The sequence below is a fragment of the Miniopterus natalensis genome, chromosome 4 (assembly GCF_054644295.1).
Source record: "Miniopterus natalensis isolate mMinNat1 chromosome 4, mMinNat1.hap1, whole genome shotgun sequence".
Classification (NCBI taxonomy): Eukaryota; Metazoa; Chordata; class Mammalia; order Chiroptera; family Miniopteridae; genus Miniopterus; species Miniopterus natalensis.
Genome location: NC_142084.1, coordinates 39,047,415 through 39,073,104, shown reverse-complemented (window position 1 = coordinate 39,073,104; position 25,690 = coordinate 39,047,415). Strand labels below are relative to the sequence as shown.

General features: G+C 41.6%; 1 protein-coding gene, 1 long non-coding RNA gene and 1 pseudogene across 3 annotated transcripts in view; 1 reads left to right on the top strand and 2 right to left on the bottom strand.

Moving 5' to 3' along the window:
• Nucleotides 1-4,475, bottom strand: part of HHIP (hedgehog interacting protein) — a 79,349-nt gene extending 74,874 nt beyond the window's left edge. For both annotated transcript variants that reach the window (XM_016206918.2, XM_016206919.2), the window contains exon 1: nt 4,038-4,475. In XM_016206918.2, coding sequence (XP_016062404.1) covers nt 4,038-4,316 — 279 coding nt within the window. In that variant the 5' untranslated portion in view covers nt 4,317-4,475. The remainder of the gene's footprint in view (nt 1-4,037) is intronic.
• A 667-nt stretch (nt 4,476-5,142) lies between these two features.
• On the top strand, nt 5,143-8,593 carry LOC148093257 (uncharacterized). Its single transcript, XR_001602746.2, has 2 exons — nt 5,143-5,287; nt 7,183-8,593. It is a non-coding gene; the product is annotated as an uncharacterized LOC148093257 (long non-coding RNA).
• Nucleotides 8,594-12,979: 4,386 nt separating this feature from the next.
• LOC148093256 (small ribosomal subunit protein uS19 pseudogene) lies at nt 12,980-13,377 on the bottom strand (annotated as a pseudogene).
• Nucleotides 13,378-25,690: the final 12,313 nt, after the last annotated feature.

The window sequence follows — 25,690 nt, the reverse complement described above, 5'->3', positions numbered from 1 at the left end:
AATATGCACGCTTCCATTTTTTTATAGCTGAAACAAAATGATCCCCATATACTCTCCCAGCTGCTATCCAGGAAGAGCTTGATTTTAGTGCCTAAAGAATTTTGTCTTTTACAATTTTTGGAATGTGTCCTGGCCACAAGATCTCTCATCAAAAGTTTCAGAAATAGGATTCAATAAATTATCTGAAATCAAGTATAATATTATTCTTTGTAAAATTTCATGCTGTTCCGGCCCAGCAGGATGGTAACATTTTGCTCTGTGTGAGGTCTGCAGTGTAAATACCCATTTGAAGATAGATAGAGCCATCATTCTGGCTTTGGTTTCAATGAACCAATAGTCTTACTGAAGTCAATTAAACTGACTCAGCCCAAGCTGCAACACTGTTTTAGACAGATGTGTACTGCTGTGTGTGTAGGGAATTTTTTTTTTTTCCCTTTTCAGCCTATGTGTCTGTGTCTATACAGGTCCTTAACTTTATGCCTGACAATGTCATCAATCTTAAGAAGAAATTTAAGCTAATTTCCTGTTTCGATTTTTAAAAGCCATATACGAAACCATCAAATTATAGTGGTTTAAACTAAATATACTTTGGAAATCATGTAAAACTTCGAAACATTATTACAGCATGACTAGTAATGATTGTGGCTGTTGCTGACTAATTTTTAACATCTGGCAGGTCATCCTTTAATCTTTAGCCACATGAAAGTAAAATCCATAGAAGAAAGGTAAGATAAACCTTGGGATCCACAGTGAAGCGTGGCCTACAACTACAGCTTGTCAACAAATAGTAAAATGGGTGACAGAGACCTTCTGTATTTCTCTTTATTTATCAAGTAACTAAACAAAGAGTATAAAAAAGGCCCCACATGGGTTTGATGAGCGGACAAAAGGAGAAAATACATGACAGTATATTAAGATGTCACCTTAAGATCACTTGGTGCATAAAAAGTTATTTCTAAAAATCATATGCCTACAATGTTCTTCAGCTGTTGGGTAGAACACATGGATCTCTGGACTATAGTGCTGGATTATGTCATTAAAGAGTTCAGTTTCAATTTTAGGCTAATATGTAAATAGATCATTGTACTAAGGCAGCTGTTAAAGGGACCCCAGGATGAGTTATTTGTTTAGTTGGATGTGTTCAACAATAGCCTTTGTCCCTGAAAGAGCCAGAGCAAACAAATGATTGTAAAAGGGCACACTTGAAAACAATTACTTTTCACCCATTCCTTGACAGCTTTGGCTGTGAAACCACCCAAGGTAGAGAGATCTTCTATGCTTCTGTGGCTACAAGTTAAGTTTTAGAAATGGAGGGTATTTCAGTTGGTAGCCGATTCAGTTTGGCTAATGGGAATTAGATCCTTTTAGCATGTTGTATTTAGGAGCTGCAAAAATATTGTTAAGACAATATATTTTCCTAAATGTTGGCAATAGTTATTTATAATGGTAGTTAGCCATCTCATTACAATACACAAAACTATTAAAATGTACAAAAAATTAAAATATTAAAAAAACCCATAATACCATGGCTAAAGAATTGAACTCAATGCTAGTTCATTACATGAAAGAAAATGTGTGAGTCTGGAAACTGGATTTAATGGCACAGCTGAGCATGCTCAATACTCCTCCTACCTAGTTTGCTACTATCCGTTCTATGAAATTTCTTCCCATAGGAAAAGGCAACTCTTATAGTTTCTTGAAAAGTTGCAGAAATCTTTCTGGGGGAAATCTTTTTTCCCCATAAACAAAAAAGAGCCCTTTCAAGTAGCCATCATCTTTCCTGTACACATATTATGAAATAAGACCCTAATGTATACTATAAGCCAAGAAAGCTTAGGGAAAGGAGGAAATAGTGAGGTTTATTATAAAATAATATGTTTTAAAAGTATTAAAACTTGAGAGCCAACACAGGTCAAGAATGCATAGGCATAGCTATAGCAGATCTCTGATTTGAACAACTTGAGTACTGTTGGTTTATAAACCATTTGTGATGAAACCAGCAAAGTCCAGTGTACCAAACTTAATTCAGACACATTTCCCAAATGAGTAGGGGTTTGTTGGAGATTGGAAGCACGTAAAACGGAAAGGAATGTGGATAGCTAACGTGGCAGATTCCTTAAGAATGATTCCTTTTTAAAAAAACTGAACAACTTTATATAAATTCTCTTAAGGATTATAACTCTCCCCTCCCCCAACCCCAATCTCTACTAAGTTTAGTTAAGAGCAAAGTTTTCATCCCTCATGTTCCTGTGCACTATGGCAGGGGTGTGCAGATCATGGGTGTACTTGCAGTATACACTGCACATAGGGGAACTTCATGGCAAATATTTCCTAAACCTTCCTCTAAATGTCCTGGTTCTTCTGAGATCCTGGTCAAACTCTGCAGATGATGTGAATGTAGCTCTTCTGTAATGTAATTCAATTACAACACAGGAGCTTCATGACATTGTTTTGAATAAAATGCTGGGATATCTGTTCCCTGAATCTCAGACTACTGCTGCATATGGTAAGAATAAAGAGCGAGTTGTAGCTGAAAACCTGTAGCAAGACAGTTCTCGCTCATCTGGGAATCGAGGGAGTTGGACAAATGCTCCCTCCAAAGGCATGAACATTTGGACAGAGCCGGGGACTGAAAGAGAATGATGTTCTCTAGTTTCACCCATTAGCGAACCAACCAACAAACACAATGGTGTTGTTGTTACTCTTTTGCCATAAGCAACAGGACTCCGTGTGTGGGCAGCCGTTTAGTGGGGAGGAGGAGAAGTCGACCCCTTTTTGTCCTATTGATTTTTTCCTATTTGCATGACTTGAGCAAATTAAATGATGCAATATGGCTTTTTTGTTACAAAACAAAGTGAGAGATACCACCCAGACACATATGTTGATTCGTAGGAGCTGTTTACATGAGAATAGAGTGAAATCTACCGTGAACTGAGCATAAAAATTAGATTCAGCCTGGGTATTTTTTTTTTTTTTTTTTATTATGCCTGGGCCAGCAAGACTGCAGCACAAGTTTTCCAAGAGCCTCTCAGACCTTGACAACTGCAGTGTTGTAACAGAGGAATTCTTAATTAAACCTAAAATGGGGGGAAGGGGCGGGGGAGCAAAGACACCTGATTGTTTATTTCACGTGCAGCGATTGTTAATGACGTGGTCCCCCAGCCTGTCTTTGGAGTACAGTGGACGGCACACCCTGCTGCATCCCACGGCACGAAAGACCTTGCAAACCCCAACATAAGCCTGCCTTTCCAATCAACCAACACGGTTTCCCTATCTGTTTAAACGCAGTAACACGAGGAAAATATAAATGCCCTTGCTCCTGAAACAAGTTTCCAGAGATCTTCCTAGGCAACTGAACACCACGGAAAGCCTCAACTGATAATATTACAAAACATGACAAACTGAGACGGAGAACTGTCTCCGTTTTATGCGAGAAAGACGCCCCTGCAAAACCTTTCGCCAGCCCTTCGGGTTCTCAAATGGAGTACCAGGAGTTCCCTCTTGGCTGTTTAACGACTGTAACGTTAGACAACCCCCTCTGACGGGGCTGGGGCTCGTAAACCAACCATGCTTCAACATCCTTTACGATTCAACCCTCTCCCTCCCCGAGCACGTGGAGAACGCTGCACAAATCTTTTACTCTAGAAAAACAAACCGGAAACCACAGCCACGTTAATTTACAGTTTCACCGCAGCCAATGCCCATTCGACCCCGAACACGCGGTTAATCGCGATTCTTTGAAAATCATGTCCCGAGCCCGAACGAGAGTACCACCGAAGCTGCTCTTCTCCGAGACAGTTTTCGCACAGCATCCCGACCGACCGCGGACTCCGGGGAGGGGGGGGGGGGCGCGCGAGGTATCCGCGCACCCCGGAGGAACCCGCAACGGAATCACGCCAGCACTTTAGAAAAGTTATCAGAAAGAACTCCCCCAACAAGTGTCGCCCTTCTTACAGCCGCCAGCCTCGCCGGAGCGGCGGGGAACCCCACCCCGCCAGCACGCCAATCTCGCCGCGGCGAGGCGGGTGCGCGCCTACCTTGTGATCCAGGCGCCCCAGCCCCGGGCTGTCACTCCGCAGGCAGCAGGACAGCCGCGGGTAGAAGCCGGCGCACGGCATCTCTCCCCCACTCAGCAGCTCCAGCTGGGACATCATCCGCCTATCTCTCCTTTTCAGGCGCTTCGGGGGGTTCCCATTCAGGCACCTTCTCCTCCTCACTCCGCTCCCTTCACTTCTTTCCCCAAACTTAGCATCTCCTTCGAAGAAACCCAGAGCCGTGGTCAGCAGCAGCAGCTTAAATGAGAGCATCTTCAGCATCGTCTGCCCGGAGCGGCCGGGGCTGGGCGCGGGCGAAAGGGGGGGCAACGCCGCTGCCCGGCAAGGGCACTAGGGCGCAGCTCCAGGAGGAGGCTGCGGGGCGGCGGGACACTCGCGAGGCAGAGGGAGGTGGCAGGGGCGATGCAACTTCGCAAAAAAAAAAAAAAAAAAAAAAAAAAAGAGGCGATGCGTCCAAGGCCCTGGGGGAGCCCGAGGAGCGAGAGAAAGTTGTGCGGATGACACCGTGTACAGCTGTGCCAGTGTCAGTGGGGCTGGGGGCTTTCTGCTGCGCCGGGGCAGTGGGAGGAGAAGGAGTTGGAAGCAGAGGAGAAGCCGGCCACAGAGGCTCACTTGTCCGTGTAACGGGAGTTGTTTAGGTGAGACAGTAGCAGGAACGGAGACGGCGGCGGCGGGGCAGGCGAACGCAGGGCCAGCGCTGGGCTCTGGATGATGCTGAGGTCTCCTCTGCCGGCGGCTGCAGCTTCTCACACAGCCTCTCATGTTTCGTTCCCTCTTTTCTTCTTCTTTTTAACTAGCGCGCGGGGAGGTGCTGCCACCGCGCGCCCCTTGACGTCACCGCTTCTCGCGCGCCTCCGCCCGGGCTGGGGGGAGGGGAGGGGGCGGCCCCGGAGCGAGCGCGTCCCCCCCTTCTCCCCCCCCCCCCCGGGCCCCGCGGCCTCCGGGATGCGCAGGGAGGGGTCGCGGGCAGCCGCGGTGGCGACGGCGGCCGCGGCCGGAGGTGGGGGGCCCCGCGGAGCCCTCGGAACCAGCCTCCAGGGCGCGGAACCCAGGGCACCCGCCTAAGCGCACGCGGAGCTCCCGGGTGGGGGCGTCCATGGCCCCGAGCCGCCGGCCTGGGGCCGGGTGGCGGCCCCGAGAGTCTGAGAGTCCCCGCCGGCTCCTTTCTCCGGCCCGCGGCCCCACTGCAGCAGCCCGGGCTACAGGCAGCTGAGCCGAGGCTCCGAGAGAAAGTGAGTAGTAGTGGGCCTCGGGAGGTGAGACGGAGGGCCCCCTTCCAGAGCCCCCCCCCGGCCCCTCGCCCCGGGGGGAGGATGAGCCGAGCAGCCTGGAGGCGGCGGGAGGGAGCTTCTCGGTGGCCGGCCTGGACGCCCCGGTTCTCCGGCGGTTTTCAAAGTGCAGCTCGAGTCGGTGGAGATCTTCCTTGGGGTCTGACTGAGAGGCGGGCGCGACCCCGACGCTGCGAGCCGCTCAGCGGGTTGAAACGGTTTGAAGACTGTTCCGAAAAGGGCGCCCATCCCTGCCTGAGGTCCCGCGCTCGGTTGCAACGGCACGAGCGCGCGCGCGTGGCGCGGCGTGGCGCGGGGTGGGGTGCGGTGGGGTGCGCGACGCCGTCTGCCGGCTGAGGGATTGCCCCCACCTGGGCGGTCTCGCCCCCGACGCCCCTCGCAGGGCCCCACCTGTGCCCTGGAACTCAGCCAGGCGCCGCCGGCGATCCCCGGGCGCGCGGGCGCGCAGGTTCCCCGGCCCCAGGTGGAGGGGCGGAGAAGCTGGCCGGGGATCAGCTTCATTTTCAATAGGGGGAAAAAAATAAAATAAAAAAATAAAAATCCTGGGGAGTGTTCCCCGGGGCATTAGTTCTGAACGACGAATTCGTAGCAGGTTCGCTGACGTCCATAAGCGGGATGCCCTATGTATCCCGTGTAGCTAAGTAAAGTAAACTTTCCCCCGGTTAGACAGGGTCTGCGGAAAGAGTTTTCTAAAGGGATCTGTACGTTATCAAGAGTGGTGACTTGACGTTTTCAGGATCCCTGCAAGTTGGTATAGGGATTGCACACAAAAAGTGTGCTTTCTACCGTTAGAGTAGATGATTTTCGGGTAGATGGATTTTGAAGAGGAGACAGTTTCCCCATTTTGGCAATGTAGGAAATGTTCACCATATTTGGATTTGCTTCACTTCTGGGACAAAGATTTCACCAAGCTCACATGAAAGTTGGTGATGGTGGAGATGGATAGCCCATTGAACTAATTACAGTTAGTTAAAGTGGGCACTGGGGCTAGATAAAGCTTCTGCCCCTTTCACTTCCTGGGCCCAGATTTATTAGTGGAGCTAGGTTTCCCCACCCCTACCCCCCAAAAAGGTAACCGATCGGAATCACTGAAAAGAATCTGCTGGAATATTTGGGCCAGTGCTGAGCTCAGTGTAGGGCCCCCTATAACAAATTTACTATTTCTCCCAGGGGCTGTAGTATATGCACGACTCCTGTGTATCTGTGATCCCAGATGTGTCTTCTGATCCATAGACGCTTTATCTGACATTTTTCCTGGTTCGAGGATTTATAATATAAAATAAAGCATAAAGTTATAAAGACTTTAAGACTTTAAACTCTCATTTAGTAAACAGATCTGGAGATGAACCCCATCAAGATTGAATCACTTACACAATCTTATCTAAATTAGGTTGTTTAAAAAGCAGAACCCAGGGGCCCAATCTAGGTTCTATTCCACTATCCAAGGCTCTATACCCAAATATCAGTTTTATGTTCTTTTTCCAAAATAAAAATCTTTCTAAAATTGTGTTTCAGTGCTTTGAGCTCTTGCTCCAAGGGATGAATTCATCTTAGTAGTTTTAAAACAGGCCTTTCTTATGATTGTATTTCCAGACTAAGGACACTTAAAGGTAAATTAATTTTGGTTTAAAAAAATTATGCAGATGTTATAACCCATGACCCTAAATTCCAAGACTGAGTTCATAAAGCAGACCATCATGACAGTCAATGAATCGGGTCACCAATGAGATAGCTGAGCTATTCTCAGTGCCACCGATAGAATTTCCAAATAGTCACTAAGCAGTGTTATACACATGAACTAACTTCTGATTTTTTTTACAATTTTAAATTTTTTGCAGACGGAAATTGCAAAGCCAGACTGACAGCATAATTTTCTCGGAATCAATAATCAACATTGGGTTATTTCCTAAGATTAAACTTTGAAAGCCCATTTGGAGGCTGCACAGCCATCTGCACACTTGAACATGAAAAACGGTCTTCTTCTGTCAGGGAGATCTCCCTCTTCAGCTAAATCATCAGAAGTGGTGAGAAGAAGGAGGGACCCCTACCCGACCAGACTCATCCAGACAAATTAAATCAGTCTTTTTTGAAGAAGGCTGCACAAGGGTAACAAGATCGCCATGTTCTGCTCCTACCAGCACTGAGCAGCCCCATCCAGGACTGCCTGCCACCTACATGCAGGCGGTGCCCTGAACAGGGACGCCTGGCGGAGGCAGCCAATGGGAGCTGACATTCTGCTCCCACTCCACTCACCTAGCAGAGTGTATGATGCATGGCCTCGTCTACCCAGACAGTGTGGCTCCTTCTGATTTGCACCAAGGCTAGAAGCAACTAGGACCATCCCACCCCCATCCAGTCTTATCCAGGATTCTATTCCGTACTTCAGATAGATTAAAGGTTCTCATGAACAATTTAGGTTTACTGTAAAAGATGAAATATTTGACACAATTGAAATTGAATAGGTAAAGCTCTAAATATTACCATGTGTATGAATTACATATGTATATGTTTATATAGATATGCACTCATAGTTATGTTGATACACATTTATTTGTATCAGAAGTTAGCACAACTTAAATATGGTAAATGTTTAAAGTAAAAGTATTTAGGGTTATTAAACAACGAATGGGTTACCAATAAGATCAAGAAAGAAATCAAAAACTTCCTGGAAACATGCAAATGAACACACAAGAACCCAAAATCTATGGGACACAGGAAAAGCAGTCCTAAGAGAGAAGTTCATAACACTGCAAGCCTACCTCAAACAGCAAGAAAAATTTTTAGTAAACTATCTAACCCTACAACTTAGAGAATTAGAAAACTCCCCTGTGAAACTGTCCGGACCAGGGCTTTTGTTTGCTGGGAGTTTTTTTTATGGCTGCTTCAATTTCATCAGCTGTTATTAGCTTATTCAGGTTTTCTGATTCTTCCTGATCCAGTTTTACATGATCTCACTCATAGGTGGAATCTAATAAACAAAATAGACTGAGGAAGAAGATAAATCCAGAGACACAGAACCATGGAACAGACTGAGGAATCTCATGGGGAGGTGGGGGTGGGGAGTGGGTGGGGAGAGATTAATCAGAGAATTTATATGCATATATGCATAACCCATGGACACAGACAATAGTGTGGGGAAGGCCTGGGGTGGGGGAAAGTGGATGCAGGGTGGAGGGGATCAATGGGGGGGGGAAAGGGAGGGATATCTGTAATACTTTCAACAATAAAGATAAAATTTTTAAAAAGGTATTGGGGTATTGCAATCAGTTTTGTATATGGATTCCTGGACTTCACGAAAATATGCAGTATTTCATCCCATTTCTTCAGATTTATATTAAGTGTCAGACACCGTGCTAAGCAATCTGTGTACAGTAATGAAAAGAGATAAACACCTTGCCTCTAGGTATTTAATCTAGTAAGAAAGAAAGACGATAAGGTCATGAATTTATGATTATGACTTGTGGTAAGAGCTATAAAAAAAGGCAAGATGGAGAATAACAAGGCACACTTATTTCAGCTTAAGTGACCAGAAAAAACCTCTCCATGAAATGACATTTCAGTGGAGACCTGAGGATGAGTCGGAAGGAGTTTGTGAAGTGACTCCACCCTGCCACTTAAAGTTCAGAATTCAAAATAGAATGTGATACATTAAAGAGAAAGCACAGAATACAGTCGATAACTAAGAAAGGAGAGGCAACAGGCCAAGTTCATAGTGTAGTTTATAGACTCAGTAACTAACGAAGTTATACTTGTGCGTTTGTTATTTCCTTTTACAAGTACCCTTTCTTCTTTCCTACCTTATCCTCATAGATCTTTAAATCCTGACACTTTACTCAACTTCTAGGAGTTATTTGAGTTCAAATGACCTTTCAGCCATTGCATCTCATCTAACCAGCACTTACGTTCTGTATTTTCATTGTTTTCATTTGTGTATTGTTGATGACTGAGATTTTTTTTCATACATAGGAATCAAATATCCATGAGATGCTGAGCTCCACCAGAACTGAAATGACATTTCCTTCTTCTTTGGTGACCCCAGAAAAGAGTCTAATTCAGTCTTACCCTACAGTGCCAGCCTCCCAATAAATGTGCTGACTGGCCAATCTTGTTTGATTTAATACTTTTTAAAGGTTTAAAATGGAGGAAATATTTACTTTATGAAATTTTAAATTGTTAAACAGAAAGGAAGACACATCCTACATTATCTCTAAGGAATTTCAGGAGACCTTGCTATCAGGTGTGATTCCACAGAGGAAGGGCAGCCAACAAAACCAAAGAATAAATACACATCTTTTAAAAATTAGAGACTGGTGGTAATTCAAGCACAGTGACACAATGTTAAGGCTGCTGGTAGGATTTTTTCTAGTTATTCAGTCTATCTTTCAAAAGTTGGCACCTGCTGTGTGCCAGACTCTGCTCTAGGCACTGGGGACACAGCAGTGAGCAAAACTTGTCTCAGGGAGCTCAAGTGCTATTGGGGAAGAAAAGTAACAAATAGATAGCCTGCCAGAATATGAGTGCTACAGAGAAAAGGGGCCATGGGGAAGGAGAGAGCAGGGTTTGAGAGAAATAATTTTATATACAGTTATTCTAGTTATGCACTGGTTCACACTGGGGATACGTCCTGAGAAATGTGTAGTGCAAATACATAGAGTGCATGTACACAAACTGAGATGGTCTAGCCTACCACGCGCCTAGGCTATGTGGTCTAGCCTATTGCTCCTAGGCTACAAGGCTCTATAGCACGTTACTGTACAAGACAACATGAGCTTAAATCAAGCTCAGGAGAAAATGTAGTCAAGAGATGTGGTAAACACCAGATGTATTAAGTTGTTGCTGGTGTCACACGGCATACTGCTCTACAGAAAACATTTTTTTATAAGTAGAAAGAGTATACTCTAAAATAACAATAAGTAGTATATCGCAATAAGTACATAAACCAGTGACATAGTCATTTATCATTACCAAGTATTACAGACTGTGCATGATTGCATGTGCTGTGCTTTTAAAGAACTGGCAGTGCAGTAGGTTGTTTACACCAGCGTCACCACAAACAGATGAGTAACGCCTTGTGCTATGACAGACGTTATGACATTCCCATGGCTATGATATCAGTAGGCGATAGGAGCTCCATTTAACCTTACCGGACCACTGCTGTATACGTGGTCAGTCATTAACTGAACCGTTGTCATGTACACGCCTGCATCGTCAGGAGAGGCGCTTACGGAGGTGGGCACAGGCCAGGGCATGGAAACTGGAGCGGACGCTTGAAGCAGCAGGCCACGTGCTCGCGGGTGTCGGCAAGCGCAGGGAACAGCAAGTCAAAGGCCAGGAAGCAAGCATGCTTGGTATGTCCAAGGATTAGCAAATAGATCCATGTGGCTGGAGCAGAATGGGTGACAGAGGAAATGACAAGAAATGAGGCCAGAGAAGGAGCCAGGGGCCCACATAGCGTAGAATCTTGTAAGCTATGGTGTGGACTTTGGCTTTTTACTATGAATGAAATGACGATCACTTGGGGGTCTTGTCAGAGATAAACTCTGCCAGCTATTTCCTATTTCCACAGAGCGAATTTAACATGAGGAATTGGCTAAATGGGTATCAGGAAACTGAAAAAGCGAAAGGGGAACAGTGGAGTACAGTAACAACCGCAGGGAGCGGCTCTCATCCCCCCGCACTGAGGAACAAGGGAAGTCGGGGCTGACAGCCTAGGAGCTGACAGGAGAGCCCGGTGGGACTGAAGAGATGGGGCTGCGGCCCTGCGGGTGCGAATACCCCAAGCTAGCGAAATGAGTTGATTATGGGAGTGTTGGAAGAAAACTCGAGACTGGAATCAACTGCCACTGTGGGGATGTATGTGTCTGGGGGCTGCCATAATACGGCACGAAAAACTAGGTGGCTTAAAGCAACGGAAATGTATTCTCTCACAGTTCTGGAGGCCAGAAGCCTGAAATCAAAGTGTGGACAGGGTTGGGTTCTTCTGAGGGATACGAGGGGGAATCTGTTCTGGGCCTCCCTGCTAGCTCTGGTAGCTTCAGGGGTCCTTTCCTTGTTTTGTGGGTGGTTTTCTCAGCATCTTCACATCCTTCTGTGCCTGTCTCTGCACCCATCCTTCCTCTTGTCACAAGGACATCAGTCACAGTGGATTAAGGTCCACTTCGTCTTAGCTTGATCATCTGCAAAGGCCTTACTTTCAAATAAGGTCACATTCACAGGCACTGGGGGTTAGAACTTTGCCACATTTTGGGGGGAGAGGGACACAGTTTAATTCATAACACAAAATAAGGGCTTATTGCCAGGGTGGTGCAGACAGGAGAGCAAAATAAAAGCAAGAAGCCAGTCCCCTCCCTCATCCTTGCCTTCCAGCCTCCCTCTTGTTCCCTGTCTTAGGTCAGGTTGTCAATAAGCAGAACCCAAAACGGGGAACCTTAGGCAAGTAATTTATTGAAGGAGTACTCTTGGAAGCAGGGGAAGAAAGCTAAGGATGAAGCTAAAGATGTAAGCTGGAGCTTGGCCTCAGCTTGACCCCTTGGGACTTGAGAAAGTGAATTGCACCATAGAAGAGGTTCTAACTTGAGGCAAGAGTGGGGTGGGGTGGACTGATTTTTCTAACCCAAGTATCAGTTTGTTATTATTTGTAGGCTGCTCCCTAGGGAGGCATAAACCCCCTGGTAGCCAGGTTCCATTCTGCCAAGAATAACTATATTTTTAAGGAATTTGCTCCTTTCAGTTGCTGGCATAAAGTTGTTCATAATATTGCTTTGCTATCCTCTTTATATAATCTGTCGTAATAATATTGATAATTTGTGTCTTCTGTCTTATTCCCTGATCAGTGTGGCTGAAAGTTTGTCGATTTTATTGGTTTTCTCAAAATCAAAACAAAACAAAACAAAACAAAACAAAAAACACCCCCAGCTAGTTCTTGGTTCCAGTGATCGTCTCCATTGGTTTTTTATTTATTTAATTAATTTCCCCTCTGATCTTTATTATTTACTCTCTTCTGCTTAGTTTGGGTTTAACTTGCTCTGGTTTTGCTAGTTTCTTAAGATGGAACCTGAGCTCATTGGGACCGCTCTCATTTTCTAATATAGGCACTTAGCACTATACATTTTCTCCTAAGTACTGCTTTAGCCACATCTGACAAATTTTGAAATGTTTTCAGTTCCATTCAGTTCAAAATATTTTCTAGTTTCCTCTTTGAGTTCTTTGACTCACAAGTTATTTAAAGTGTTTTGTATAGTTTCTAAGTGCTTGGGGATTTTTTTTTTTTTTTTGAGATCTTTCTGTTGTTTATTCTAATTCTATTCCATTGTACTCAGTATAATGTGTATGAATTGATTGTTTGAAAATTTTTTAGATTTTTTTTTTTTTATGGGCAGGACAATGGTCAATCTTGGGAAACATTCTGTGTACAATTGAAAAGTGTATATTTTGCTGTTGTTGAGTAGGGTGTTCTATAAATGTTGATTAGGTCAATTTGGTGTAGAATTTTCCTGAAGGACATGTGTCATCAGTTCCTGTAATAAGTGTCTAATTCTGATGATTTTATTTTCAGCTTTGGTATGTCTGAAAAAGCCTTTATTTTGCCTTTAAATAGAATTTTTTTTTTAAAAGGTAAGTATGTGCTTTTATTGGCTACTTGAGAAGAATGAAGAAGGAGGGGTGGGTGGCCCCAGTGCTGGGAGGGCTGTGCTTCACGGGCTTGTAGGTGAGGAGAACTGCCCAGGTAATAGCCAATCATCTCAGGCTTGGGTTCCACCTGGTTGAAGGTTTTGCCATTGTAGACTCGCACCGTGCTGCCCATAATCTTTTGCAGAATGATCATGTCCCGAAAGTGCTTCTTCACCATCTGGGGCTTCTTCACGGGCAGGGCCTCCTTGCTGGCCTTGCTCAGGCCCTCAGCAGTGAGTGCTGCTTCCTCTGCAGGCTTGGGTTCTGCCCCCACCACTGTGGGGCACTGTCCAGCTACTCACCAACAGCTGGTAGGTGAACCTGTGGAAGGTCCGCTTCTTTTTCTGTTCCACTTCCACCATCTCGTAGGTTCTTTGGGAAAGACCAACCCTTGCTTTTATTTTATGAGAAACATTTTTGCTGGGTATAGAATTTTAGGTTTAGAGAAATCCACCCCACCCCCCAGGTACTTTAAAATACTGCTCCACTGTCTCATAATTATATTTTTCCAATGAGAACTTGCTCTCATTCTTATTTTCTTTCTTTGTATATAAGGTGCCTTTCCCCTCTGGTTGCTTGTCACATTTTCCCTTTTTCTGTAGATTGAAGCCTTTTAATGCTAGTATACTTCATTGTAGTTTTCTTGTTTCTTGTGGTTGGTGTTTGTTGAGCATCTTGAATTTGTGGGTGTATAGATTTCATCAAATTTAGAATTTTTTTTATTATGTCTTCAATATTTTCTCCTCCTTTGGTGACTCTAATGATATGTATATTAGGCTCTTCTCTCTTTTTTTTTTTTTTACTTTTTATTCTCTCTGTATTTTATTTTAGATAGTTTCTATTTCTTTAAGTTCAATAATCTTTTTTTTTTTTTTAAATATATCTTTTTTGATTTCAGAGAGAGGAAGGGAGAGAGAGGGAAAGACAGAAACATCAATGATGAGAGAGCCTTTGATCGGCTGCCTCCTGCACACCCCCAACTGGGGATCGAGCCCGCAACCTGGGCATGTGCCCTGACCAGGAATTGGACCCTGATCACCTGGATCCTAAGTCGGCGCTCAACCGCCAAGCCATGCCCGGCTGGGCAAAGTTCACTAATCTTTAATTCTGCATCAAATCTGCTGTTTAACCCATTCCGGGTGTTTTTGGTTGTTTTTTTTAAAGCATGATTTCTTTTATCTCAAAGAGTTAGAAATGGGTCTTCTAAAAATCTTTCAAGTCTGTATTTGCCTGCTCAATCTTTCCTCTAGATTCTTAAACATAGGGGTTATAGTTTAAATAATTGTTTTAATGTCCTTGCCTGACAATTCTATCATCTATGCCAGTTCTGGGACTATGTTTATTCATTGATTTTTTTTTCTTCTCATCATGGTTTATATTATCTTATTTCTTTTCATGCCTGACAATTTTTCATTAAATTCCAAACATTGTGATTTTTACCTTGTTAGATGCTTAATATTATATTCCTATAAATATTCTTGAGTTCTACTCTGAAGGGCATATAGTGACTAAGTAAGAATTTGATTTTTTCAAGCCTGCTGTTAAACCTTGGTAGGTGAAACCTGAATCACCTTTAATCTAAGGCTAATTTTCTCCACTACCGAGGTGATGCCATTGTACAGGTGCTCTACCCAATTTTTCTTGATTTATTAGGTTTTCCCTTCTGGCTGTTTGGAACTTGAAATATCTTTGCACCTGTCTAACTCTATGTATCTGCTCCTTTCAAGTGTTTCTTTTCCTTTCCTCGGGTAATTTCTTTGCAGTCATATATGCTCCTAAATACTCAGCTGAAAACTCAAAGGGTATTCTCTGTGGATCTCCACAGCTCTTTTTCTATGCAGCTGTCTTCTCTCAAGACTCTGCTTTTTAAACACCAGTTCTCGGCCTCTTTAGATTCCATGTATGTCTCCTCAACTCAAGGTTACTGCCTTGTTCTGTTTAGTTCCTCCTCCCCCTCTGCAGCTTAGAAAATCTCTCTGGGCTCTAAATTGCAACAGTTCTAGGGCACGCCTTGTTTGTTTTCCCTCTCTCAGAGATTCATGTCCTCTGTTAACTTAGTTGACGTGCAATGCCTGAAAACCTTATCCAATATTTTGGTTCTCATTGTTATACTGTTAAGTGTTTAGTTGTTTCAGGTGATGTGGTAGAGCTGGTCCCTGCTATTCCGTCTTGGCTAGAAGCAGAAGTCTAACAATATCTTTTTTTTTTTTTTTTTGGTGAGAAGGTTTTTGATAGCTAACTCAATTTCTTTAAAAATTTAAGATGTAACAGGCTCAGTCACCAAGTCACTGGGGAGTCATAGCTTCATATAATCTTTGCCCTCACAAAGTAGTTGGCAGGAGTTTATTTCAGTCATTTTTCATGTTTGCCCTTCATTATAATGATCTTAATTACATTTCCCCTTCTTACGTCAAGTCCATTGAGCTCTGTCCACCACCTTTTCTTTCCAGAGCCATGCCCAGGTCTTCTTCCTGGCTCTGCCATTACCCAGGGGATCCCTGAGTCTCAGAATGTTTTTTAACTCGTGTTCCAACAGCAACAGTTACTTCTTTTGTTTATGTTAGACAGTGTGTTAAATTTATTTAGAAAACACACAAAAAAACCCTTCTTTTCCCTTTTTTTTTTTTTTTTTTTGCCTAGAGGGTAACACCTGGCTGCTGTGCATTCTGAATATAAGGATGGGGAAATCAGCGGCAGACTTTTCAACAAACGCTTCTGTTTTCAGCCCTATGCTGTACTCTGCGGCCCATCGCACCTAGCGTCCTTGAGCATATAATCCCTCCCAAGTTCTGAAAGGTAGAATGGTTCCCTCCTGAGCGGCAGCCTCTTTATATTTATTCTGGACTTTGTCTTTTCCTACTCTGCTTCCCTCCTCCACTCACCTTCCACCTTCTAGAAATGTGTTGAAATACTTCAGCCATTGATCAACTTCCTCATGTTCTTCTCATTACTCTGTACTTACCCTTCCCCTTTTAACTGGTATATTCCTATTTTAATGGGATCTGAGGAACGAGAGGAGGTAAATTCATATGTTCAGTTTATAATCTTGAACTGGCACCAACCTGGTTGGAAAATAATTATCATGCTTGTTTTTATTCATCTTTCTTAAGTGTACATATAGCTCGCATTTAGTTCATTGTTTAATATCGGAAGTGTTTTGGGTCTATATTTACAAGTTTGGTGATGTTTTGTGCCCAGAAATATGCCATAGGAACCTAACTCTTGCTTAGATCTAATTAGTCTATGGGAAAATTAATTTGTTTAGATATTGTTTCACTTAAAGTCATAGCTTCCAAGAACTTACCAATGATGTTAAGTGAGGACTTAATGTATATTATGAAATGATGACCACAATCACACATCCATCATCTCACATAGTTACCTTCTTGTTTTGGTGTCATGAGCAAAGTTATAGTTCAAAATGTATTGATTATAAATTTGCCAAAAAACGTATATAGTTTGGTGAGGTTGTGTTGCCTTTTCAAGCTTCCTTCCATAATATTTACTCTTAAACTTACTATGTTGATGTAAATAACTATGGTTTAATTCATTAAATAACATGGAATAGAATTGTAATTCTATAATTAATTTTATTCCATTTATATTTAATTTCTTCATAATTCATTATAATTATTTTGCTATATATAATTCATTATAAATTAACTTTTAGAGACTACATATTAATTATGCTTTATTTCTTATACATTATATTTATTTATTCAACTGAATACAATTTTATTGCTAAATATAAATTCCCTAAGAGCAGCAGCACCAATTAACAGGTGGTATTTAAGTGAGTTTCCTTATAGTAACTGGCCTGTACTAAATATCTACAATTGGTCCTTAATCATGTCTGAATCATGATGGAAGGATGGCATCATGTCTGAATTAGATGGATTCTATCTGCAACATTTACTGCCCATGGCCACAGCAGCAGGGGTTGTGATGGCCACTATCACCGAGCCCCTTTTGTGCGGCCAACCCTGCATCTCATATGTGTCTTTGAATCTCCAAGACTGTGGATGTGCCATTGAACATTCCCCACTCTGCACATTGACTAGAACTGGTGTCAGGGAGAGAGACTGATGGCAATGGAGATCCCTGAGCACTTGCAACAAGAGTCTCTTGTGAAGATCTCTTGTGATGGCTGGAAGTTGTGTCTCTTGGAATTGAATCTTGTCAATTGAAACTTATTATTTTTTTTTAAAAATAGCCTCATTTAATAGTAGTGACTTAAACTGTTATTTTTATAGTATATGCTAGAGTTTTTCCTCAGTAAATGTCAATTTCTTATAATACCTGAATCAGCTGCAGTGTGCAATTTGCTAATACATTTTCCTTCGATGGAATTGGAAGGGTGAGCTAATGGGACCAGAGGGTGTGCAGAAATGGGACTTAATTATAAAATAATGGAAAACAGTCGGCATCATGAAATTACCTCATAAACAGAACGATCACGACTGAGATGATTCAGTAATTAATGATTACATCAATTAAATTAACTCATTTGTATCTCAACTCTTCATAAATGATGTGAGAAAGTATAATACCTTAACTATGTAAACAATTAATAAAATGTGGAAGACATTATAAATTCACAGAATTGAAAGCCCACACAGCTATAGAATTAATTACTTTTGTGTGTATTAGGTGTTTTGGAAACTAAGCATTAATTTTCTGGCTTTGACTCATATCAAGACCACCCTGTAGGAAAGTTTAATTCCGCAATGAGTATCTATTTATCATTTAACTACATGTTTGGCAACTAATCCATGAAAACAACATATGCAAATGAAAGTTTACTAATGATTGAATGAAAACATGCTCTATTTCTAGGTGTGTTTATTTCAAGTGTAATGTAAAAATGCTAAGACATTTATTCAAAACAGGCTACCTTAATCAAGATACAGAACTAATCCTCAAAGATACTAAGCTGTGTACAATTGTGGCAACTTGACAATCTGGCAAAACATTTCTTTAAAAGATAAATTCAATATAAAACTAGTTAGATCAAACCTAAGTATATGATCATTTAAACATTTTCAAATAAGCATTTAAAATATTATTTATCTTATAAATAATTGCCCTGGAAAAATGGTCTGTTATAAAAACCTTTATCATGTAGTTAAAAATGTGGATTTGCAATAGTTTTGTGGTTATTTGGTCTGGAAGGGGACAGATATACTTGTAAAAGAATGTTCTGACAGACTAAAACAAAAATTTAGCCATTAAATTTTAGGACCAAAGAAACCATTATATCTAAGGCAACTATATATCTGATTTGATAGGATGTGATATAATTAAAAAATTATTTGTGTGGTGTGGTTTGAGACCACAGATTCTGCCTTATTTTAAAATTCATGAGTAGCATGTATCCATATATTTTCAAAATGAGTGGCTTACTTATAAAGAAGTTCTTCAGTTCTTTGTTGGAAATATGTCTAAGTTTTATGTCCTGCCCAAGGGCCTGAAGTTCTGCAAACATTTTCATTTATTAAATGTTGTAAACACCTGGGCATTTTGTAGACATTACAGATATTTTTACATGCATAAATTTAGAATAAATGTTGGATATAAGAGAAAGCTTTCTAACTTTAAAATCTACTTGTATGTCATAAAACCATAGGTTCCTCAAGATTCAACCTTTTGGTGTTTTGGTTTGTTTACCTTACATAAAATGTGATTTTTCTATTTAAAATATCTGAAATATATATTCTCAAATATTAACCAATTCTTGAAATATATTTAGATAGTTATAAATGTAAATTAACCAAAATGTCAGGATTCCATATTCTTTAAAACAGATGATTATTTTTTCCTTTTTGGTAAAGGAATGGAGAATTGTGGGTTTATTTTGGGGAGCATGAATCCAAAACATATGGAGCCAGACTTTATTTTCCTATGAAAAATAATTCTCTCTTAATCACCATATGTGCATTGTTTATTGCTTTTAAAGAAAAGCTTAACATGATTAATATGCACCTGAGTAAGAATTGTTTTATTTTCATCCTGAAAAAGTAAGAGGCTCTGCATGTGAGGTCAACCCATGTGAGGCCAGTGCTACACAGGGAGATAGTCCTAAAATAACGTCCTCACTCACAGTTAGGAAAAGAAACTTTAAAAAATGTGTTGATTTTGTGAGGTATGGATATTGGTTTAGTATCTGCTCAGGGGGAAAATGAGATCATGTTTCTGAAATGCCGTGTTGCATTCTGTAAGCTTGCAATCCAGCCTTATCTCTTTTAAAACTAGCATTTTCCTTTCTTCATGCCTTCTGGGACCTCAGGCACTGCTCGACTCCTTTTAAGCTATTCTATTTGTATAAATGAATGGCTATTTTTTTTTCATATAGGTTCTTCAACACCTATGTGACATTTTCCTCTAGTCTTTGCTCAATTATTTTTGTGACATGAAGTTTCTTGTGTGAAAAGCGAGTAGAAAGAGTGTATTTGATGTCCTGGTTAGTGTGTCTCGGTTGGCTGGGCGTCATCCTGTGTTCGATTTTCAGTCAGGGCCCATGCCCAGGTTGCGGGCTTGATCCCCAGTAGGGGGTGTGCAAGAGGCAGCTGATCGATGTATCTCTTTCACATTGATGTTTCTTTCTCTTTCTTTCTTTCTCCCTTCCTCTCTCTCTAAAAATCAAATTTAAAAAATCCTTTCTCTTTTGAGTAACCAAAGAATTTATATGCATATATACACAACCCAACAACATGGACAATGGTGGGGAGAGGGACTGGGGAGGGGGAAGGAACGGGGTGGAACGGGTCATTGGGGAGAAAAAGGGACATCTGTAATATTTTAAACAATAATAAAATTAAAAAAAAAAATCCTTTCTCTTTTTAAAAAATGAAGGAGTATATTTGAGCCCTTACTTTATGCCAGATTCATATATCATCTCAGTTAATCACTTCAATGAAATAAATACATTTTACACAAGAAACAAAACCTCACTGAGCTGATGAAACTCCCCATGGCCACATAGCTTGGAAATCACAGAGCCATGGTGCAGACACAGACTTGTCCAAGGACCGTGCTCCATCAGTTCACTGTGGTGATTCCAAAAGCTGTGATTATCATTTTATCCTAAACAAAGATGTCCCGGCATTGCGCTCATCTCCTCATTACCAATCTGAGACCACACTTTTCTGTGTACGGACTGCTGAGAGTTCTCAGTACCTGCTTTTATCATACGCCTTTACGTCTGAAGATCATTGTGTATATAACTTCTTGGTCTTTGTGGAGCAGTCAGCTCAGCCTGTTTCTCTGTATTGTCCTCATTTCCACTGGCCCTTCCTTCACCCTTCCTCCCCCACCTCCTTCTGAGATAACACCCCGTACTTTGTGGTCACCTCTGGCTTGACATTCCTCTATTAATTATATATGCTTCATAACAATATCACCACAAACTTAGCAGCTTAAAACCCCCCACTTATTATATCTCATGGTCTCTATGAGTTAGGAATACAGGCTCAGCTTCAGGGTCCCTCGATGCTGCTATATGAAGGTGGTGGCTGGGGCTCGCATCTCAACTAAGGCAAGATTGGGGGAAGGATCCACTTTCAGCCTCCTGCGGTCATTGGCTTTCAATTTCTTAAAGGCTGTCAGACTGAAAGCCTCAGTTTCTTCTTGACTGTTGGCCAGAAACCCTCGTCTGTTTCCTATCCCATGGCCCTCGATGGGTCATCTTACCACAAGACAGCTACTTCTTCAAAGGCAGCAAGGGAGAGAGGGTGTCCTCTCAAGTGACCATTACAATCTTGTATATGTAATGTAATCACATATGTGCCATCATGTCCATCCCGTCACCTTGGCTGTATTCTGTTGGTTAGAAGCAAGTCAGAGGTCCCACCCTCTCTCAAGAGAAGAGGATCTCACAGAGGAGCGAAGGATGCCCCAGGCTGCTCATACTTTCTCAACCAATACCAGTTCACTGCTGCTGTTTAGATGGAGGTCGGTGCCCACCAACACAAAGAAAATAAAATGGAGGTGAGTTGCCCTTAAAAAATATAGTCAAGTCTTTGTCTAATCAAAAAGCACGTGGGAAATTTTTTGTTTTCCTTTTGCTTCATTACTAAATTAAAATCCACTGGCAAAATCAGATTTTCATGTCTAGTGTCATGCTGATAATACAACATATGTTAAAGGGCAAATATTGAATCATATATTTAGAGAAATTGTGCTTGTTGACTCCCTAATAATACCTAATATAATTCCTTTGGGAGCTTGGAGGAAACTATGAAAATCAGAAGAATCTAACTTTTAACTTTTAGTCATCAATATGGAGCCGTTAAATCAGGTTTTAGACTATTATCGGAACTAGCAGAGTTCATGGGAATAAAGAAGAAAGTCCTCAAGGCAGTGAAAAAGCTGGAATTTTAATTATATTACAAACATGTAGAATACTTTTTTAATGGCTACCCATTTACAAAGAACCTTAAAAAGAGTAAAGAAGCTGTCCACATCCCAAATCGGACAAGTAACATTATTTTGACTGAGAGAAGCAAACAAATGTGTAAAATCTTTCCATTTTCTCAAAGGTTTTGTGTTATGAAAACCCCCTGCATGCTTTCTCTTTAAAGAAGTCCTCTTAAAAAATCCACAGGCATTTTAAGGGAAATTTAATCAACAAATGCTTTCCTGGCCAGCAGGAATCCTGTGCTATGCAAACCGTGAAGAACACCACAAGAGAGGATGCTGAGTGCCTGCTAGGCCAGGTTTCAGTTCCATTCCCTGGACAGCTCGTTCACGCTCAGAACTCCCTGGAAGTCAGTGAGAGGAAATTAACCCGCCACCCAGAGCAGAGAAAATTGAAATGTGCTGAATTAATATTTTGGATCATAAAAGTCACTCAAAGAAAATTCTTTCAATAGGGTGCCAACCAGAGTCTGGTTATATAATTCTTGTATAAACCTTATTTTTTCCCCTTGAAAGGAAATTTTGGGTTTTCTCAGAAGGAATGATGGTGCTGCTTCACATCCTCTGAGTACAATGTGAATAAGCTAACTTTCCAAAGAATTTTTAAAATTTTTTCTGACTATAAAAGAAATACATTCTCAATGTAGAAAATGTAGGAAATACAGAAAACCACACAGGAAACTAAAATCATCATAATCCACTTCTATCTCCCACCCGAAGATAAAACTGATAACATTTTGGTATATTTTTAAAAATTGTATTGTTTTGAAGCCAATAAAATTGGTATCTGTTATTATTGAAATTTTTGAGTATATTTTATCTGAATGATGGGTATGTATAATTTTTAAGCAGAAAGATCCATTTTTTTAAAATCAGACACTTCAAAACCTATAAAGGCAAGCTGGCATTGTACCCTAGAAAACAGTCACCTTGGAAAGAAAACTAGACACCGTGTACTCTACTGATGCTTTCTTAGCTCACAGAATTTAAAGTCACTCTCTTGGAATTGCTCTCAAACCATTTTATGAGCCACAAAACAAAATCATCTTGTAATTTTATAACCTAAATGCTCTTTAAAAACAGCTCTTTTTTTTCTTTTAATTTCTCAGATCATCTTCATCTAGAGAAGCAAAACAGAGTTACTTGTAGATCGTTTGTGGGAAACAAATGTCCTTGAGTAAATTATTACAGTTTTTATAAGTTGTTTTAAGGTAGGTTGAACCTCAGATATTTCTGCTAATGTGAAGTGACATCTTGCATAAATAGTCCATAATTTTATGTTAGTCATTGGTTTCAAACTGTGCAATATATCTGTTCCCGTCACATTTGCTAAAGAACAGCTCAGCAGTTACAACACTGACAAATCTGAAATTTAGTTCTCAGTGAAATGCTGATGGAGGCAAACCCAAACTCCTTTAGAGGTTCGTCATTCCAAGCACAGGAGTTACACAAGTGCGTGAAAAGACTGAGGACACAGGGGACTGCATTAGCACGTCTAGCTAACAACCGTGAATGGCATGTAGCTGTGGCTGTGACGTAAGAAGACTTGGTGTCTAAGGCAGAGCTGGAGAAGGTCTCTAAAATCACACTGTGTCGCAAGTGCCCAATGGCTGCGGCGGCTGGGTGGTGAAGAGTTGTAAACTCCAGGTCCACTTTCATTGGAGGAGGCGGGATCGAGAGACACAAAAGAGACCAGCACTTCGAGAAAATGAGCCAGGAGTAAATTCAGCATTGAACCCTTCCGATCACTGCCGTCTTGAACCTCGCCTTCTTAGGTGTCTGTGGAGTCAGGACATTCTAATTGTTTTCTTAGTTCTCTGACTGCATTCAAGTAGACTGTATTCCATGGATCAAGAATTCTCTCCAGGAGTGTTACCTAATTAGCCCTGTCCTGTTCCTGGTCTGTGCTCAGGTGGGTGTGGTGGTAGAAAGAGCAGTGTGTTAAGGGCAGAGGACTGAAGATTGAGGTCCCCACTGTGTCATTTGCCAGCCCGTGTGTCTATGGCTTGTCTTCAGAACCAGTTTGCCAGTTTCTTGGAGACAGGAGGGCATTTTGTATCTCCAGTAATCCCTCTCAATACCCGCGTGGCACATCGCCGCCCATTGATTTGCTGTTTCACTTTGCCATTGCCTAGGAAAGGGCCTGCGCTATGATTCCAACCACCGCTGCTTCACCTCTGCCGCGGCATCTGGAGAAGTGAGGATCGGCTGCCCGAGGCAGCTTTTCTTTCCCTCCCGACTGTATGACTCAGTCCAGTGTTGTCATCATTCCCATTAGTAGCCATTCCACATGACTCAAAGGGAAAGATGGAAATGAGTCTCACCCAAGCCAACATAAAAGCAAAGATAATATCATAAATTACAACATTCACTAACGCTCCACAGGAAAAGTGGTGACTCTCAGAAACAGAGATGTTCTGCTTTCTGCAATTTATTCCAATTACTCCTTCAGTGCTGTCATTTTCTTCCAGAGACTGTTTTCTGAATGAAAGGAAAGGGTAGAGGAACCAGGATGGTCTTGGTGAGTGAGGGCTGTGGAGCCTGTCAGGATAATGTCACTACTATGTGTGTGTCTTCTGGAATATTCTTTGGAAATTCTGATGCTGTTAGCCAAGAATCTCCTGGTTAATGCAAGAATGTCATGTGCAAGGTAGGTTACCTTGTTTAAATTAGCAACACCCTGACCAAACTAAATTATTTTATAAACGACATTATTACCAAGCACCAGTGTTTCTGGTTCATTTATACTTAACTCATTCCAAAGACGTATTATTGAACTTCTTTATTAAGTGAACAAAAATCATCTATCAATTTAAACTTGGAAAGAATGCTAACACTCATGGGCGTTACCAAGGCTAAGTCTTAATTGTTTTCTTTTCCATAGGGTTCTGCAAAGAGAACATGTAATCTTGCAGTCCCATTCTAGAGAAGTCATTTTATTTAATTTCGTTTAATTTTGTCTGCTTGAATGATTAAATATTTTATTCACACAATACCAACTACTGCTGCTTTCCCTTTGCTGCTTTCTAAGGATAATGGCTTTTTAGAAATAAAAATATTGTTATGCTTTGATGATTCTGAACTTTCTTCTGTCCCTTTTCTTACCATGATAGTACTTCTTACATTGTTTTGCAACTTTTGTTCCTTTTGTCTCCCTTTTTACCAGTAAAAGGGAGCGACCATATCATATATATATATATACACATATATATATGTGTGTGTGTATATATATATATATATATATATATATATATATATATATACACTCTGTGGTTAGTATGGCCCCTGACACTTTTTACCTGAAACTTCCTTTAAACTAGAGGAAAAGAAAATAATGCCAGCTTCCTTCAATGCCTGAACTTGAGGCAAGGGGTTTGGGGTATGAACAAGACCCCGCTGTAATATAGCCAAGAATTTGGAAGAAGGAGCTGGGGAAATCTTGACTCAGGACTCGGAAACTGTCATTCCTCCACCATGTGAAATCTATTCTCAAATAATCAGGCTTTAAAAATGTTATATCGCCAATCCTCTGTTTTACAATAGCTCTAAGTGGTGAGACTATCGTGAGTGTAAAGGGCAAGAAGGATTCTTCAGAGCAGACCGACGGTAGCAGCTACTCATTAAATACTTGAAAGCTTCCCTCTCTGCTGACTATCAAGCCACGGATCTCCATGGGCTCTTGTATTTCTGCAGGTCACGGGAGCAGACCCCGAGCGCTTGTTTCAGAGGATATACTTGTAGTGAACAGCCTCGGAAGATGTGGTATCTCCCTCTGGGTGCAGTAAGTGAAGCACGTGCATGATGCTTATGAAATGAACTGAGGTGGCCCTGGTGCTCCATCAGCTTCCTCCTCTGCATTTTGTTGATGGCTTCTCTGAAGTCATAGTAACAGCAGCTACTCTGGGTATTTTTCATGGACTGATTGTTTGAGAGATAGGAAATGTTTGTCTTCATTTTGCACATGGAGAGGCTGAGGCACAGAGAAATGAGGAAACTTGCCCAAAGGTCTGGCTCCAGAGTCTGTGTTTTAATCTATTGCTTTGTAGTAGATTTAATCTATTTTTTAAAATCTACTACAAGTAGATTAGGGGGTCTGTTGCCTCCTAACCTTGCTCGATCCCCAGTGGGGGCATGCAGGAGGCAGCCAATCAATGGTTTTCTCTCATCATCAATGTTTCAATCTCTTTTTCCCTCTCCCTTCCTCTCTCTCTGAAATCAATAAAAATATATTAAAAAATTAAAAAATAAAAAATAAAAGTG